The 17742-nt window shown below is 50.9% G+C and overlaps 2 protein-coding genes across 2 annotated transcripts in view; both read right to left on the bottom strand.

The window, feature by feature from the left end:
• Positions 1–7664, bottom strand: part of CYFIP2 (cytoplasmic FMR1 interacting protein 2) — a 55088-nt gene extending 47424 nt beyond the window's left edge. The window contains 2 exon segments of the mRNA XM_037397877.1: positions 698–838; positions 7504–7664. Coding sequence (XP_037253774.1) covers positions 698–814 — 117 coding nt within the window. The 5' untranslated portion in view covers positions 815–838; positions 7504–7664.
• A 4907-nt stretch (positions 7665–12571) lies between these two features.
• The window catches only part of ITK (IL2 inducible T cell kinase), a 31438-nt gene continuing 26267 nt past the window's right edge, over positions 12572–17742 (bottom strand). The window contains exons 13-17 of the mRNA XM_037398598.1: positions 17398–17614; positions 16588–16652; positions 16380–16498; positions 13565–13722; positions 12572–13029 (exon numbers count right to left, since the gene is read on the bottom strand). Of these exons, the coding sequence (XP_037254495.1) occupies positions 12958–13029; positions 13565–13722; positions 16380–16498; positions 16588–16652; positions 17398–17614 (631 nt within the window). The 3' untranslated portion in view covers positions 12572–12957. The remainder of the gene's footprint in view (positions 13030–13564; positions 13723–16379; positions 16499–16587; positions 16653–17397; positions 17615–17742) is intronic.

Here is a 17742-nt window from a genome sequence, read left to right as displayed (position 1 = left end):
ACACTGTCATGGGTAAGTCATGAATTCAGGAGTGGCAGGATGGAGAAAGTAACCCCATATTATATTTAACCCTGGGTGTGTGCTATAGGGCAGGGTGTGGTGGCCAAGCAGCCAGGGCATCCTGCTGCGGATCCAGAAGCAGGAGGCTGAGCCTTGCCCTGGGCTCATGCCAAGCTTGGCTTGGTAAGTGCAGCTGCAGTCAAATCTGTGGTTGTCCAAAGCAGAGAAGTGATTCTAGCAACTGCCCTCCCTTGCATGCCATCAGCTCCCCAGCCCAGCGGCTCCAGCTGTGCTAGCCGCACAGGCCAGCCAAAGTCATGCAGAACTTTGATTTTGACCTGCTTAGATGCATGTAGTACCATAAAAAGGAAGCACAGAAATATGCGAACAATGAAACATCACTGACAACTTTCTCTGATAATACAATTATCTCCTGCTTCCTAGCCAGTCATGCACTCTGGTCCTCATTTTTAACTTCCCTAAGTCTTGCTCAGCCTTCAAGATCCCTTTCACCCAGCGCTTTCCTTTTAAAGACTCTGTGAACAGATTTGTGGCTAGATCTGTTCTGGACATTTCCTTAAGCATGCTGAACCCAGGATGTTTTTGGCTAGTTCTCACAGCACCATGTGCCCCTGTACTTTGCATGAGCTACTGGAATCACCCTCCCCGCCCCGCCAGCTCTGGGAGCTGAAGGTACCTGGTACATGATGGAGGAGGGAGGCGGTTCGATGCATGGCTGCTGGTCCGGCAGAGGCAGCTCCTCCAGTAAGTCCACATTGGACAAGGCATCCTCTAGCGTGACGTGAGTGGTCATGGTTCTGGATGTTCCGTTTCCACACTAAATCCAAAGGAAAAGAGAGGGTGATAGACAGACAGACACCAGCCAGAAGACTGAGTGGGAAAGTGCCAAAGGACAAAATCAGAACCATGACTGGCTGGCACTGCAGGAGGCATGATCCTGGCTTATCTCATTTTCCTTTTCTTATGTATTTATGTCATCTCTCTGTCATTTCTCCTTCCATGATTCAATAGCAGAGCAGGAATGCAGAATAAGAGGAACACAACTACCCACTCATGCCCTTCTCTGCTTAACTCTATGCAAAACTGTTGAAGACAGAGAACAGCTGGGTGCTGCACTGCAGCTTTAGCAGCCCCGAGTGAAAGCCTGTGCTCTGAAATTCAAAGCGGTGCTATCAAAAATATCTCTTGAAAGAGCATGATTAGAAAAGTATGACTGATGCTGACACTCACATGCTCTCCTTCTCACACACATGAATGGTACTGGAAACTGTAAACAACAAACTGCCTTCTCAAAGGTGCACCGGAATGGATCGAGTGCTGCGCAGGCAGGCTGTGGCACTGCAAGGTGCTGTTAAAAAGAATTTCACTGCTTTTACCACACACGCGGAGTCCCCTTCCCAGTCCCAGCCTGCTGTGAAGCTGCCAGTGGTGCCAGTTGCATAGGAAATAAAGAGCAAAGGGAAACGTTTCTGAAAGCTCACTGGCACTTACCCCAGGCAGGCTACCTCATGGGAACCACAGGACAAACCTCTATGTCCCTTATCTCCTCTGCCGCTCACCTTTGCTGTAAGCGCACAAGCATGGAGGGATGGCTGCTGTCACCCAGGCTAAGCGCTTGTATAATCACAGCTACTGGGCTTCCTCAGTTAATACCTAATCCATGTGCAATAGCTGTGGCCAACCTACAGCATGTCTCCTAGAAAAACACCCGACTGAATTTAAGCATTTGCAGAGAGAGAACCAATTTTAAATACTGACATGTCGTTCAATCAGCAAATCACCCCCCAGTGCTTTTTTCCTCCACTCAGAGCCTGTCTAGTTTCAGATGTGAGCCATGTGAGTTTTATCACTCTAATCTGCGAGACAGTACAGCTCTTTATTATAAAAGTTCTCATCAAGATACTCACACATTTCAATAAAACACCCTGCAAGCTTTGCTTTGGCTCAAGCAAGTAGACTGAGCTCTTTGTCAGTCTTGCTACAGAGCGTATTTTCCAATCCTTTAATCACCTCTTTGGCTTTTCATTAAGCTTGATCCAATTTTGCAACTTTTTTTGCCGAAGCACAGACACCATAGCAGGACACAAGGTTCCAGTGGTGTCTGCACAAGTGCCAGATACAACAGCAACGTAACCTCCCTCCTTGCATACAACCACAGCAGCTCCTCTGGTCACAACAGCATCTCTATAGGCAGTCATATTCAGCTGATGATCTGCTACAAATCCCTTAGGTTCTGGTCCCAATTGAGTCACTGTTTCCAAGAATGTAACTTGGCTTTTCATTTCCAGCACTGGGGACATCCAGACACATGCACCCGGCAAGGACCACAGCGAAGGGGGATGCATGCTGCGTGCAGTCCTGGGGCAGCTTCATGTTGGGTGACGAGAGGCACAAGTCTGCTGCTGTGCCTCTTGCCATCGCTGCTGCCTGCACACGTTGGCTGAAAGAAGATGTATGTGCCTGGTAAAACCCATTCCGCCTCCACAAATGCCTTCCCAAGGTACCAGGCAGCTGAGAAGCAGGCTCAGTTATACCTGCAGCTAAAGCACCATGAAGTGCCTGGGGGAAAAAAAAATAATCTCAAGCAGCCCTTTCCCTACATGCTCAAATTTCTGTTTCCTTCTTCACCCTTCTTTGCTAAAATGGTTTCCTGTTACAAATTGTAGCAACTGTCAAAACCAGACATTACGTCCTGGCACGCCGCAGGCAGGAGCGGCTTCCTCCCTGCCTGCAAGCACCAGCGTGCTGCTCAGCACCGGGCGGCTGGCTCAGCTCGCCCAGCCCCATGGGCCCCCTCAGCTGCCCACTCGCCACCACCGTCCTCCAGCACCTAAAGACTCACCTCTGGGTTCCCAGAGCATCCCTGGTACCCACACATGCTTCATTACATGCTTTGGCTCTGGGAAGACAAAACGCTTCCATTTTATAGCTTTGAGGGCTGTGGCTGATTATTTGGGCTCATTTCTCCTTTTTCTAAGGCCATTTGCGCAAGGTGTTGGCAGTTTGCTGTAATAAAAGATGATTCCTTGATAACCCTGTGACACCCAAAGAGCTCAGCAGTTCAAGGGACAAAATTACTGCTGCTCTTTGGGCCATACCAGGAGATACAGCCCCAAATACAGCATCACGATCCTGCTGTGCCAGGCAGCACACAAACCTGTGAGACTAGGCTAGTCCCTCCCCTAAAGATCTTGCACTCAAATAGAGGAAGAGAGGCAGCATGTAGAAATACACCAACAGAAAAGGAGCGTCAAGCCACAGTGAGCAAGCAGTGCCATCTGCCCGCCCCGTGCTTTGCCATGGCTGAGCAGAATGCAAGAATCTGGATGCAGGTGGAAAAACTACACAGACTTTGAGGGTTTAATAGATGAGTCTTTGCAGGGACTCCCAGTTTCCATCCTACACTTTCTTAAGCCCAACAGCAAAACAACAAAGGCTACAGGGAAATGCAAGGTCTGCCAGGACTTCCCCTGGGTCTCATGCCTGTAGCACTGCAGCAGACAGCAATCTTGTGGCTGGAGCATGTGACAGAGGGACTACTGGTCCAGGGCCAGCAGACATGGATCATCACCCCAGATCATCCACAGAAGAGCAGCCTCAAGCGATCCCCATCTGCCTGTGCCACGGCCCCTCGCCTGCCCCTTGGGGTGGCTGTAGGGCTGGCTCCCTCCTCCTGGGTGGGCTCCCCTGCCAGCTGTATGCACCCAGCAGGTCCAGGGGTCGTGCACCGGTACAGAGGCTGGGGAAGGCTCTGAAGGCATTAGCAATTGCTTGGCTCAGTCCATGTGGCACACCACGGTGTCTCCCCGCACAGGGGCTGCCTGGGAGAGCCGAAAGGGGAAGCTCCACCGCCACAGACCCATGCAGCCCTCCCTCACCTTCCTGCAAAAAGGTTTCTAACATAAATGTGCTGGGGCCGCCCTGGAAAATCCAGCTTCATGCCCTCGGTCCAGCGATGAGGGGGGCAGCTGTCAGGTAACATGGCAGCGACCAAGGGGCTCCAGCTCAGGCCAGATGGGGATCCCTGGGGACACTCATCAAGAAGTCCTCATTAAGCCCTAACCACCATCCACCACCTGGGCCTCAGGGCAGGGGCTGCGGCGCCGGGAAGAGCAGTCAGCCCATGTTTGGTGGGTTGCCAATGGCGCTGTGGCACATGTGGCGTGGGCTGGGGGCCATACCACGAGGGCAGCAGGGCAGCAGCCTGCCCAGGAACGGGGCTTTTTTGCTGCCCAAACACATGTGCAGCGGGGCGAGCTCTCGCTGCAGGAAGCGCATCCTGCCTGCATCCTGCCTGCATCCTGCCTGCGTGGACTCAAACGGCCACACCGGCTGCTGGGAGGCGTCTCGCAAAGCTACGGTCTTCTCCACGTCCCACTGCTGGTCAGAAAGGCCCAAGTCCCTCTTGTCCTACATGTTTTAGCAAAACAACGTGAGCCCGAACCCCAGTGAACCCACCCCAGTGAAACCCTGGAGAGAGACGCAGCCACAGGGCTGGTTACCTCTTCTGCTAATGAGTGTCAGGGCTAATGAGCGCAGTGCTGCCCACACTTTCTGCCCATGGGCTGCAGAACCTTCCTCTCCCCATCCCGCATCTCAGCCACAACCCCTTGGGCCACCTCTTACACCTTCTAAAGCCAAACGATCACAGAGGCACCAAGGCTTCTAGACACCACAGGGAGCCAGCCAGGCGGGTCCCTGCACAGGGCATGGCCCCACCACCCCGAAATGGAAGCAAAGAGTTCCCGACGTGGTGACTGTTGTGGCGGCAGCCTGGGGGCCAGATTTAACAGCCGGCGCAGGAAGGCTTTGAGAAGGAGCGGGGATGGACATCCCAGATGTCTGAACTTGCAGAGCAGGTCCTACCTTCCTCACCAAAACGCTTGCCCAGAAGTACCAGTGCAGTATCATCCTCTTCGCAGCGAGAGGAACAAAGATGACTTTATTGTTAGAGCAGCTTGGTGGAACAAAGAAAGACTTTTAAAAGCAGGGCCATAACGAATGTTGCATGCATGTGCACTCGGCTTCGAAGCTGCACAGCTGAGAGCTCTGGGGAAGTGGCACAGGCTTGTTTTAGTTTTTCAGCTCACCTCCTCCTACAGCAGATGTTCACGCTGGAGCTGCAATAGCTACCAAGAGCAGGAAAAGGGGCAAGAAAAAATGGGAATTGCCCAGGAGACTGGCAGTAAGACAGGGGTCCAAGCCCAGCAAGCCTGGGGTGAGACAGGCAGCAAAATGAATTTTGCTGGGGAGATGGCAATGTAGAGAAGGTGGACATACTTCTGGTCACTTCCTAAGGATCTGCAGTTCTCCAGCTCTGATGCCCAGACCCTGGGTAACCTGGGAAAGTCACTTATTTATTTTTTCTCCTGTGATAATGCTTCTCCCTCCTACTCAAAACCAGCATCTAAGCAGTGGTCAGGAGCCATCCTGGCCCAAGTACCCCAGCAGACTGATATCTCAGGTGCGTAAAAGCGGAGCGTTTTCAGTACCAACTGCCTCACAGCAAGAGGAGGATAAATGCTCCTGGCCATCAATGTAGTTTTAGTCAACAACAGTAACTTCAGGCTGTAAAAGTTTAGTTTGACCCTTGCCTAAAATTCATGGGATTAAGTGTTTTAGGATGCACGTCATCAAGCCCTTCTCTCACACTTTAAGAATTACTTGTAATTGCAACCACCACCAGAGTCAGGGGGTTCTTTGCAGGAGCAAATAAAAAAAAAAAGCCAGGATAAGTTCAGCTGGCAGGGCTAGGCTCCTGCCCTCCACAGACACAGATGTTAACCATGAAATTACCGTTCCGATTAAAAAAGGATGCCAAACTGCACAACTCCTGAAGCTGTTTTTCTGTACCTCCACTCTACGTTTTCTGCCATTCCATTAGGGCTGAGTTCCAGGCATTTACGCTGTCCTTGTCTCTCAGCAACACAATTATTTTGGAATTTATTTCTTCTATAATAACTTCATCATTGTGTTTCAGGTGCCAAAGAAAGAGGATGAGGGCAGGAGGCTGGTATACAAAGCTACATTTCCAATATAGTTGAGAAATTTAGAGCAAGTTTACAAGCAAGCCCACTGCTGACAGTTAAAACGCTTCTTGGGAAATTAAATCATACAGGACAGCATTGTTAATAGTCGGCCAATTACTGATCTTCCAAAACCAATCTTCCTATTTTTCAGGCAAAGATGATAATTGTTCGTTAATAAAATTATTACCATGAAATCCGCACAGTCTGCTGTTTGCTCAAGAGACCCTGGTAAGAAAATGGAAGATTTTTTCCATATTCCTCCGGCTTTATTAATAACAATTAACTGTACAGGGAAAAGGAGGAAAGAATTCTCTTTTGCAGGGAAGTACACGGCTGGGCAGCCACCAAGGCGCCGGGCGCATCACCCACCTCAGTGACTGACCCCGGCAGCTGTCACCACGCACAACACGAGGGTGCATTTCCCTTCGGCCCGGGTGCGGGCAGGGGGTGCGGGGGCTTCAGCCCCCCCGCCCAGGTCTGCTGATCCCCGCGGTCCGACCCCGCCGGGGCCCCGGGCGGCGGCAGATGGCGCAGGGGGCGCGCTCCGGCCCGGGCTCAGCCGGCCCCGTGCCCCGCAGCCCCGCGGGGGGCCGTGCCGTGCCGTGCCGTGCCGTGCCGCCAGCCCGCGGGAACTGCCGGCAGAATCCAGCCGTTCCTCCGCAGGTGGGATGCGGCCGGCGCCACGCGTGTCCGGCCTCCTCGGGTGGCAAGTTCCGATACAAAGACACGCTCCCCGGGGCGCAGCGCGCTGCCGGAGACCCGGCGGCTGGGCAGGGATCGCTGCCCCCGGCTCCCAGCCCACGCCAGAGCATCGACCTGCGGGCGCAGCTCCAGACCATCGCTCCCGACCCCGGCGCAGCCCCCGCCGCTCCCTCCTTCCCCCCGCCGCCCCCCGACACCGTGTTTTCACGCCGCGGCTGCCCGGGAGCCCCCCCCAGGGCCGCCCTCAGCCCCCTGCCCGGCGCCGCCGCTCCTCCGCCCCCCCCGCCCTGCGCCAAGCATCGCCGCGACCTCGGCTCGCCTGGGCGCCGCCGCCGCGGGGCCTGCAGCGCCCGCCGCGCCCGGGGCTCGGCCCTTCCCCCGGCCCGGGGGCGCGGAGCCAGGGTGCGGGGATGCGGCGGGGGGGTAGGGGGGGATTTGCGCTATTTCCCCCCTCCCCCCGGCGCCTCGCAGCGGCTGCGGGAGGCCGAATGCTGCAGGTAGCTCTAAGCATTATGGGATACATCCCGCACATCCCGGCCCGCCCGGGCCTCCCGCCCTCCCTCCGCCCCGCGCCGGCCGCACCTGCCCCGCCGCTGCCCCCGCCGCCGCCCCCGCCGCCGCGCCCGGTACCCCCGCACACCCCGGGAGGGCGCGGCGGGGGCGCAGCTCCGCGCAGCCCGGGGGAGGAGGGGGGGGAGGGGGGGCAGGTGGAGGCCGCGCAGCCCCCCGCGCCCACCCCCGCTCCGCTCACCTGGCGCTCGGCGGGGCGCGATGCTCCGCACCGCGGGATGCTCCGCGCCGCCCGCACAAAGAGCAGGAAATGGCTGCAGCAAGTGCACTTCCGCGGCTCTCCGCCGGCCCCTCCGCACGGCGGCGGGGGGAGCCCCGGCCCCCGCCGCGGGAAGGGGCTGGAGCCGCGCGGGCGGCTCCTCCCCCGGGCAGCGCGGGGGATGCGCGGCGGGGCCGGGGGCCGTGGCCCCCCGCGGCGGGGGCGGCTGCGCTGGCAGCGGTGCTGCGCTGCCGGGGCGGGGGGGGGGGGGGAGGCCGCCAGCCCCCGCCCCGGAGAGCGGGGGAACGGGGCCGGGGGCAGCTGCCGAGGTCCCCCGGAGGCCGGGCGCTGGGTCAGCGCCTTTAGGTCCCCGGAGAGGCGGGGGCCGGCCGGGGCTGCCCCCCTGCCTGCTGCGGAGCTGGGTCTCGGGTGCTCAGCCCCGCACCCCCTGGAGCACCGCACCGCGGTCAGGCGTTAGGGCAGCCCTCCTTAGGGAGTGCGTGGAGAGCCTCGGGGCACTGGGCACGGTGGGGACCGAAACCAGGAGTCAGTGCCTTTGCTTAGAGCTCCAGGCCTCCTCCGAGTCAACACTGCAGCCAAAAGATCTTCCTTTTGGCATTTTTGGCATCTGCCACTTCTGCAGGGACAAGTTTCCAGCCCTTCTGCTCATGCCTGTTTTGAAACCTCCAATACAGCTCTTCAGGTCTACTGTGAAATCCCAGCCGGACCTCTCACGGCTTCCAGGGGAACGTGGCCTCACCGGGACTGATAGAAGCCCTGTATGGGGCCTTCATTCACTCATGTGCCTGCAGCCCTCTCAGCATCTCTTTATTAATTGACAGACATTGGTGGGTACCCAAGGACTGTTGAAAGCTTAGATACAGGTCTAGGTATATTCCCTTGGTGGCCCTGGCAGCGTCCCCTCCGTGACCATCAGCCTGTGCTAAGGGACTGCCGTCTGGCCCCTCCTGAGTTGGAGGGACCACCCCTGAGCCCTTAGAGACTGCTGCTCTGTCGTGCTAGTGTGGGGCTGAGCTTGCTGCCCATGGCTCCACAGGGAAGCTTGGATGCCAGCTTTGCACCATAGCTCAGCCCCTGTAAGGGGGATGGGTGCCATGGGCTGAGGGCACCGGGGGCTGCAAACTACAAAAGCAGCAAGATGGCCTTAGGAACTATCTTTGTTTTAATAGACAAGACCACACCTGAAAAAATCTTTGAATAGCATCTCCGGAGTAGACTCTTCTCCTTTCCCTGCATAGCATTTCTTCCATCTCACCTTTGACTGGAACATTTTGTAGCCATCATTCTTCTTTTTACCACTTATTACTTGTCAGAAGAATTCAGGAAGTGACCATTGTTACTGCAGATCCAAAAGATTTAATAGCTAACATTGCTCTGAGGCCATGGGTGAAACAAGGTCACTTCAAGAAAACTGTGGCAGTAGAAACTGTTGTGGATTTTTTTTTTTTTTTGGCACAGTTTAATCTGCTCCCATTATCAGCCAGGCTCAGTGTGATGGGAATTCCATGAATGTTATGATATTATTTTAATTTTCTACTCTGTGTTGCTTCTACTCTGTTGTTAATGATAGAATAATAGAACGAGCTTCTCTGCATTTGTCCCGCAGACCTCCCAGCAGGCTGGGAAGAATGGTGAGGGGCAGGCCCCATACAGCTGCAGACACAGGAGTGTGTGCATCACCTGGTTGTGTGCGGAAGGGGGAGATAACGTGATGGTGGGGTGAGCTGAACAGATTACACACAAATTTGAAGTGGCTGCCAAGTGACATTTAGCAGAGCCGTTCACCTGAGTCCTGCTGTGCTGATGAGCTCAGCTTTCAGAGAGGACAAAGCCAAACATCTCACAGCAACATGTTCATTAAAAAAATGTTTCAGGAAATTCTAGATATTTTCAGGCCTGATTTTATGGTAATTGCCCACTGGAACAAGAGCCACCAACCCCCACATCCCCGGGGTGACCAACACAAGCCCAGGAAGGAGCTTTTCATGGCTATTGGTGCTGCCCTCCAGCCCCTGGTGTCCACTGAGAAGCACCAGCTGCTCCTTCTAGATGAGGTTAGTGCTTGGTTGCCTTTTCCTAGCTGGAATGCCAGCCTGGATGGGCCAGTGCCCGGCCAGCACAGCAGCAGGTCAGGGATGCACTGGGACAATGCCCTGGGCCTCGGCTCTGGCCAAACGTGCACCGCAGCCATTGCACCTACTGCCTCTGATAACCAGCGGGCAAAGGTAGGGACAAACACAACCTCCCACCTTTCTGAACTACAGCCAGAGAGGGTTGAACTGGCAGAGGGGGAATGGCGTAAACATTCAGCATGTGGCAAAGGCTTTCCAAGGAGACGGGGAAGGGGTTATTCGCTTTGCAGCAGGAGGGTGATATTCTCAGCTCTGCTTTGTGGTGAACGTGTCTAGTTAAGCCATGTGAAGGACACAGGGGAAACTTGCCATAGAAGTTGCTGGGGTGGGAGAAGACCGTGTTAGTGTCATGCATTATCACAGCACAGCACTGGCCTTTGGAGATTCATGAAGTCCTGTGTAAATAATCACAGGGAAGCACCCTTTGGGAGCACTGAAATATTACTCACCCCATTTTACGAAGATTCAGACAATTTCAAGCCACCACAATGGATGTTTAGACTTAAAAATCTGTGTCCGCATAGTAAATTACCCAATTTGCAGAGATTCTGAATACTTCCTACCCCCATAAACCCAGCACATAACCTAACCCCTGAACATAGCCATAGTTCTGGGGAACAGAGGTATTTCAGAAAGCCAGAAGAAGCCTGTTTGCTTCTTGGGGGGGAGGATTTGGCGAAAGAGCAAGCTGTATGATTGTAAGTACATGAGGATGGTTTTTGCGTTTTTGCTAACATACGGTGAAAGCCACAGCTGGGACTCAGCAATTTTATTGTTTGTAAAATTACATATCAGGTACATAGAAATACTGCAAAAGAAAACTAAACATAAAACATTAAAATATTATTTTGTGCGACACTCTCCAGCTAATAAATATTACACTTATCCAAATATAAATATAATCTCAGAAATGTTACCTAGTGGAGCAATATTGCTGCTACTTAATAGCAACCTTCTCAAGCTTGACAGACTCCTGGTTCCTCCAAGGATGGAGGGGGTAGCAAGCCAGAAGCTTAACTTTGTGAGCCTACAGATACCCCTGCCACAGGGTGTCTGTGCTCAGGGGAGAATTGTTTCAGAGTATCTTCTGGTTGTACGGATTGTCTAAGTGCAGTGGAGTGGGGCAGAAAATAGGATTATGGCCAGCTGTCCTCAAATTTAGCTGCAGATGTGCAGTTTAACATGTGTAGGGCTACTGAAAACTTCACTGGCTAAATGCCTAATTTAGCATTGCTGGAATAGGACAACAGGCTAACTCAGGCTAAAGGATGAGAGGGACAAAGAGAAATGTAGTTTAAATTCACTGTAGACAAAAATTCAAAATCTGTTTATAGATGCTAATAGTCCATATGTTGGTTCAGACTACCAAGAGATTATGACAGCAATCCTGATTTGAAGGTAGCACTCTGATCCTGCATTTAGGATTGACAACCTCGAGTCTGAATGTTAGGATTCTCCTTGCCTGGAAGAGTCATTCTGCATGGCGTTTGTAGGAGTAAACCAACGAAAATAATGTGGAATCAAAGCAAGGTGGGAAGATGTATAAGGCAGGAACTAATGCGTTGCCCATATCCATACACCTGAAAAGACATTCTGGCTCCTAAAAGCTACCCTAGAACCACGGGTCTGAAAAATATAAAAAAATAAGCCTCCTTCTAGGAAGAAATAGTTTGACACAGGATATGTGACATCATGGGATTACATTATTTCCTTGTTCCATTTTTGTTGGCAAACATATTTGAACCTGGCTTCTGTAATGATGATGAGAGATTGCTGCTGGAAGTTTGCACCTCACAGTTTTTGTAACTGCTGTTATGTAAGGTTTACCCATACTCTCACCTGCCCAGACAGAGAAGCATCAAAAGTACATACTGCATATATGCACATATCGTCTGTGAGTCCTCTTGACTTCTCTAATTATTGTTAATGCTTAGCAGAAAGTCCTGATTTTATTTACAAACTCTGCAGGAGACCAACACCCACACTTTCAGTTTTCAGGTCAGTTACGTCAAAACAGTGTCTCTGCCTTGTGGTGAAAATGCAGATTTTAACTGAAATACCAGGAGATCAATATTGTTTATACCTTTTTCTGCTGTCACCACACAATGTGGAACTCCTCACGGAGTTCCCAGGCAGTCTATTCGCATAGGACTTTTTCTTTGTTCAGCCCCTCTGTTCACAGAAGAGATGGAAAAGTCTTTACTTGTGATGATTCAATCACTCTTTGAAGTACAAGAAAACTCTTCTCATTATCACTGGTGCACTGAGCACATATTCTGCATGTTTTCTCCTTGTGGCTACCCTTCTGAGCCCTCCGGCTCCTTCCTTCCAAACACACCAGTTCAGGAGTAGGTTCCTGTACCTTTCACAGATAAACAGATCCTGGGATCCTGTCTTGTCCTGGACTGGAAACTGCTCAGTCCTCCATACAAACAAATTGGATGGAGATCATGTATTTATCTTCTGATGCAGAAAGACTGAAGAAAAAAAAATACAGACTTTCAGCTGTGACTTTCCCCCTCCAAGAATGTCTCCATTTTCATCAGAACCGTATTTCCCCACTCACTACACAATGCAGTTTGAGAGAATTTCAAGACTCTTCAACACGTTGCTTTTTCCTTTCCTTCCTTACAGACTCGCTTGCACATGCAGACACGTCTTCAGTTTACTGGGTACCAGAATCCTGTTCCTGTTATGCCACAGCTTCAGACAAAATCATGCAAGGGGAGAACAAAACCACCTTGAAATCAGAAAAGCATCGGAAATGCAGTCACTAAATCCAGCCTGTTCCCATGCGTCCCAGGCGTATTCCTGTTCAGAGCTTTCAGGTCCAGCCCACTCTGAATTAGAGTGCCATGAAAATGTCTGAATGTTCCTCCTCAGTTAAAGACAGGTTGTTTTTTTTTTTCCCCAGGGAAGATCTCCATTTGGGAGTTCACAGAACTGGAATAGCAATGTCAGGTCTCTTAGTTTTGAGGCTGTCTCTTCAGGAAAAATACACTTGCTGGATTGTATGGCTCAGGACTCTGTGCTCAATTGCTGCTTTTGCTTGCAAGATGCAAACCATATTCTTGGCCAAACCAGAGCCTGTGTCTGTCTAGGCTCTGGAAGATCTGGGGATATCTTGTCTGTCTGGAAGTACCAGCCTCTGCCCTCTCCTTCTCCCCAGGCATATGGCAAGAGTCTATGGTGAGAGGATTCCTGTTAATGCTTTGCGTGGGGAAAATCCAGCCATCTGCCCTCTCAGGACTCTCTTAGCTTCGCTTAGTGGCTGGTGCCATAATTACAGGTCAAACTCAGAGATTTCACTCAGCTGATACAGCAGAACAGAAAAGGATGGCCGGTCATCTTTCCTCTGAGCAGGAGAGAGAAGAGAGAGGGAGGACATGAATGTCAGCTTGAGAGGAATGGCAAGGTTAAGAAGGAAAAACTTGTGAAGAAACTGATTCTCCACAAAAATACAATCTATTGTTGTAGAGAAAGTGCCAACAGAAGAATGAGCTTCCTTCTCGGCAAGGTTTCTTTTCTGCTAGCAGTGAATTTTGCCTAGTGGATGCCAAGTACCTTGTGATGGATTGGCTGTCATTTCTACCATCACTGTTCAAACTCAGCCCCGCAGATCCGCAGCTTTGTCAGGAAGCAAACTGTTGAATTAACCTAGTTAGGTGCTTTACATAGACTTCTCAGTCAACTCACTATAGAAACAGCAGCTTAAATAAAAGGCAAAGAGCCTAAGGTTTGCTTGCTAGTGCAGATGAAAGCTGCAGAGTGCTTCACCCCCAGGATTTTATGTTGTGTTGGCATGTGAAGTGTATACCTCCCTCTCCTCCTAGAAGCCAAGGGAACTGGGAAGTCTTTGGGAACTGGGGCTCTCCCATTACAATACTAACCATCTTCCAGCAGTGGCTCATGACCTCATAAATCGCCTTGGAGGCCAGCCTGGGTTTGTAGAGCCGAAATCCTGCATTGATTTCTTCCACCACTTCTGCATTGGTGCGATTCTCATAGGGGATTTTACCTTCACTGAAGACCTCCCACATCAGCACTCCTAAAGCAAACAAATCAGGAAAATTACAAAGAAGCGAACAAATCCTTGGCAGGCCCACGACCACCTTCCACCTGCTCTTCTCTGCAGCTCAACACTGATGTCTGTTACTTGGAAAAGCATTTTTACTCGGATTCTCAGTCCACATCTGAAAAACCAGGCCCTAACACAGCTGTACAGTTGGAGGATGCCAGCTAGGATCTCTGCTGGGCACTGGGCTGTGTGGGAGTACCAGTCTGGTCACTGCAAGTTTGACCTCTCTGCATCTCGCTTCATGATAGCCTGGCATGACATGGATGTCTTTCCCCGTGAGTCAGAGGAAGCCTAAGCATGTTACGTGTCAGAAAGCAGAGCAGTGTCATATGTCTTCTCACAAATTGTGAGGAAGAGAGAACGCTTGTGCATGTACTCCATCCAGATGTGTAATCTGGGAAGGAACCTGCTTTTTGTCACTGATTCAGTGTATCTATTTTTAATTCCAGTTAGTCACATACAAAAGACATGCCACTGATGTTCCTGCCTGCAGTGTGTCCTACACCAGAATCTGCTTGTATTTTAGTGAGACTCAGGAGCAAGAAAGCAACATGAACTGCTCCGTTCCTGTTAGTCAGCTTAGCCTCAGTACTGGGAACTCCTTGCCTGTAAAACATCCCAGGTGGTGTATTTACTGGGGTGAATTCACATGCAATGACAGTGGAATTTCAAAGGATTGCAGCGCCTTTTTCCTCTTTTCCTGAACAGGCAAATGTTTTCCTACGGTTACTCTTCAGAAGCAGAAATTGTGCTTCCCTAGCATGGTGGAAGAGAGACAGGCAAAGACAAACAGCCTGTGGAATACATTACGGTTGGCTACTGGACCAGAGAGGCTCTGCAAATGGAGTGAATACAAGGCATCTGTGTTATTATTAGGTTTAATTCTTTGGTCACCTAATGTGACTGACTTGGTATGTGTTCACATTGTATTAGAACAGGGAGACAGACAGAGAAGGCTGATCTGAAATATGAGTTGTGTAACTCCACAGTCAACTTGGCTAAATAACGTCTGCTTTCCAGCTTTGAATTCTTCACATAGGAAGACACATAGATACTGCAGCTCCTCACCAATGGTATCGGCTCTACTGAGGAATAAGCAAAGCAGGTGTACTCCCCCAGCCTGCGGATTCCTGCTCTGGGAATTTCTCACACTCATTTTGTTCTCCTGGGCACAGCAGGATTTCAGGCCTGGTGGAAGAGATGAATGGGCTGCAGAGAAGCGGAGCAGAAAGCTTCTCACAGTCATGGGACCATGACATGACAGAGGAATCCTCTTATGCAAACCCCACTGGATGGGGAGATAACAAGTCTGACAGATGTACAACACTGCTGTCTGCACATTTCACAAAGGACTGACCAATGCAAACAAATCTCACTGGCATTTTACTCAGCCCTGAAACTGGAGCGAGACAATTTCCCCAGGCTTGGCATGACTGTAAATCAAACCGAGCACCCTTTTGGAAGCATCTGGCTCTCAGTGTACAGGCCAGTTTCTGATTTGTGAAGCAGAAGAACATCCTTACCAAAGGAGCATCTCTGCCCGTGTCACCGCCACTTTGCTGTGAGCTGTCACAGAGCTCCACTGGCACACGTTGTCCTCTGTAATTACGTAGTGAGTGCTGACAGCCTCCCCCACATGCCAGGGGACACGGAAGGAGGAATGGTGCTCTCTGAAGCATCTCCGGGTTGGGTTTGTGAAGGCAGTTGCGTGGGTCTGAGCACCCAGCTCCCACTGTGCTGCTGGTATATAAACCGCCACAGGAACGCACAACTTCAGCCACAGCAGAAGGCAGTAAAGGGTGAGCGAAGCACAGAACTCACAGGCACGGACTAGCAAAGGTTATAATCCTGCATTATTTACTGCTAGGCCCGGAGCTGAGTGGCACCCCATTGACTGTGTGCTGTGCACAGCACACTGCACCGATTCATTCTGCAGCACCGCAATTTGCATGCTAGCTGGAGATGGGCCAGATACATCAGCGTGCCAGATCAACAGGGCAGCGGATAGCCTTTGTTATCTCCAGCGCCGATGACTTTGGGGGAAAAAATATACAATGTCTTTTCTTATCTATGGAGGTCCAGAAGAGAGACCAAAGAACAGATGCAAGTCATAAAACGATGCATTGGGGAGCAGGAAACGAGGTGAGAAAATGTGAGCAGTGAAATAATATTTTCAGAACGGCATAAAGCAAATGGAATCAGCAGAGCAAACTTGGAAAGGCAGAGAGTTTGGTGCTTCCACCAGTGCCCAGGACTGACGTGCAGAGAGATGGAGTGCCTAAATGTCTTTCCTTTCCTTTCCTTGTATAATCTTGTCAGTGACTCTCCAACCTTTACTTGGACACGCATGCTATGTCAGCGTGAAGTAGAGTTCATTATTTGGTATTATAGAGCATTGCACAGGTATAATACATTAAATGGGCAGTATTTGCAGTGTTACAAAGTATCTAGGTAGTTTACTATTCTTTCTTTCACTTAAATGATTCAGGCTTGCTTTTCTAAGCCATTATTCAGGCAAAACATCCTTGGAGCCCAGAGGATGTTGTGTTAGGAGGATTTACTTGAGCCCCCAGGTTTTCTGACCTGGCGTTTGTTGATTTTTTTCCATTCTGACAAGAGTTTCTTACCAAATGACCAAACGTCAGATTTGGTGCTATAGTTGCAGTAGGAGAAAACCTCTGGAGCAGACCACTTGACTGGAAACTTGGTACCTGTGGAGCTGGTATACTGATCATCAAGGACAATCCTGGAAAAAGAAAAGAAGGGAGCGTGCTGAGTAACCCCACCATCCCATGACAGCCCCACAAAGAGCATGTGCAGCCCCGTCAGCGTTACCTTGACATCCCAAAGTCGGACACTTTGACCACGTGGGATTCTCCCACCAGACAGTTCCGAGCGGCCTGCAAGAAAGGAAGGTGCAAAGGTCAGAGCTGAAAGACTATCACAGCCACTGAGCTGCTTTTATCCTGGCAGAGCAGATAGTGCTTAAAAAAACAGAGCATCAAAGTGACATCGTACCGTACAGAGAGGGAGAAAACCTGAGGTTCTTATGCTTTCTGTACATTTTACAGCCAGCATGTTTCTGTCACCACAAAAGCTGTTCAACCATCAGTCTGACTTGCAGGTTCTTGTTGCCCAGAAAAAGCAGAGAAAGACCCTAAAATATCCACAGCTACTCACAGTCCTTGCTCCCCTAACAAAACAGCAGCAGTGACTGATGCAGCTTGATGGAACACCATGTAATTAAAAGTATCTTATCGGCAATGCATATTTACGTGTATGTTAGAACAGGTCTTTTAGGCATCTTTGCTGATTTTAGAGATGAAGAGTGGTCAGTACCCAGGAACTGTGGGAGCTGAGGCTCTCGGGGAGCAAAAGAGTCCACTCACAAAAAGAGACAAACTTTATGTCCTCATTTCTTCTCTCCCAAACACAATTAAGGGAAATAGATTAACCAGTGCTCCAGGGGATATTTTTTTTTTCCTTCTTCCTAAAGTATTGATGGTGCCTCTGCAATACAGGCAGAAACTGGATCCCCTGTCAACAGATAGGCAGGAGGAGTGTGAAAGCTGAAGTTAACGAAGGGAAAAAGCACAGGGAAAAGCTCAGCTGGAGCAGAGAAAAGTCTATGTGGGACCAATGTACCAGGTCTCTGTGGATGACAGAGTTTTGTTCCAGATAAGCCATTCCTTCACACACATCTTGGCACATCCCCAGCAGGGTTTCCTTTGAAAAACTACCCCGCTGGCTCCTGAGGTAGTCGGACAAGCAGCCGTTCTCCATGAACTCAAACACCAGGCTTATGGGAGCGTTCTCAAAGCACACGCCATAAAGTTGGACTAGCTTGGGATGAGACAGCTTCCTGTAGGATAGGGAGAGAAGGAGGAAAAGAGGCTGAAATAGGCTCAGTGCCTTCTATCCTTACAGCAGGTGTGTTATATATGGCCGCCTATGTCACTCTGCTGCACCCCTCTCTCTGCACAGGCCAGC

The sequence above is a fragment of the Falco rusticolus genome, chromosome 8, assembly GCF_015220075.1.
Source record: "Falco rusticolus isolate bFalRus1 chromosome 8, bFalRus1.pri, whole genome shotgun sequence".
Lineage (NCBI taxonomy): Eukaryota > Metazoa > Chordata > Aves > Falconiformes > Falconidae > Falco > Falco rusticolus.
This window is presented reverse-complemented; position numbering and strand designations above follow the sequence as displayed.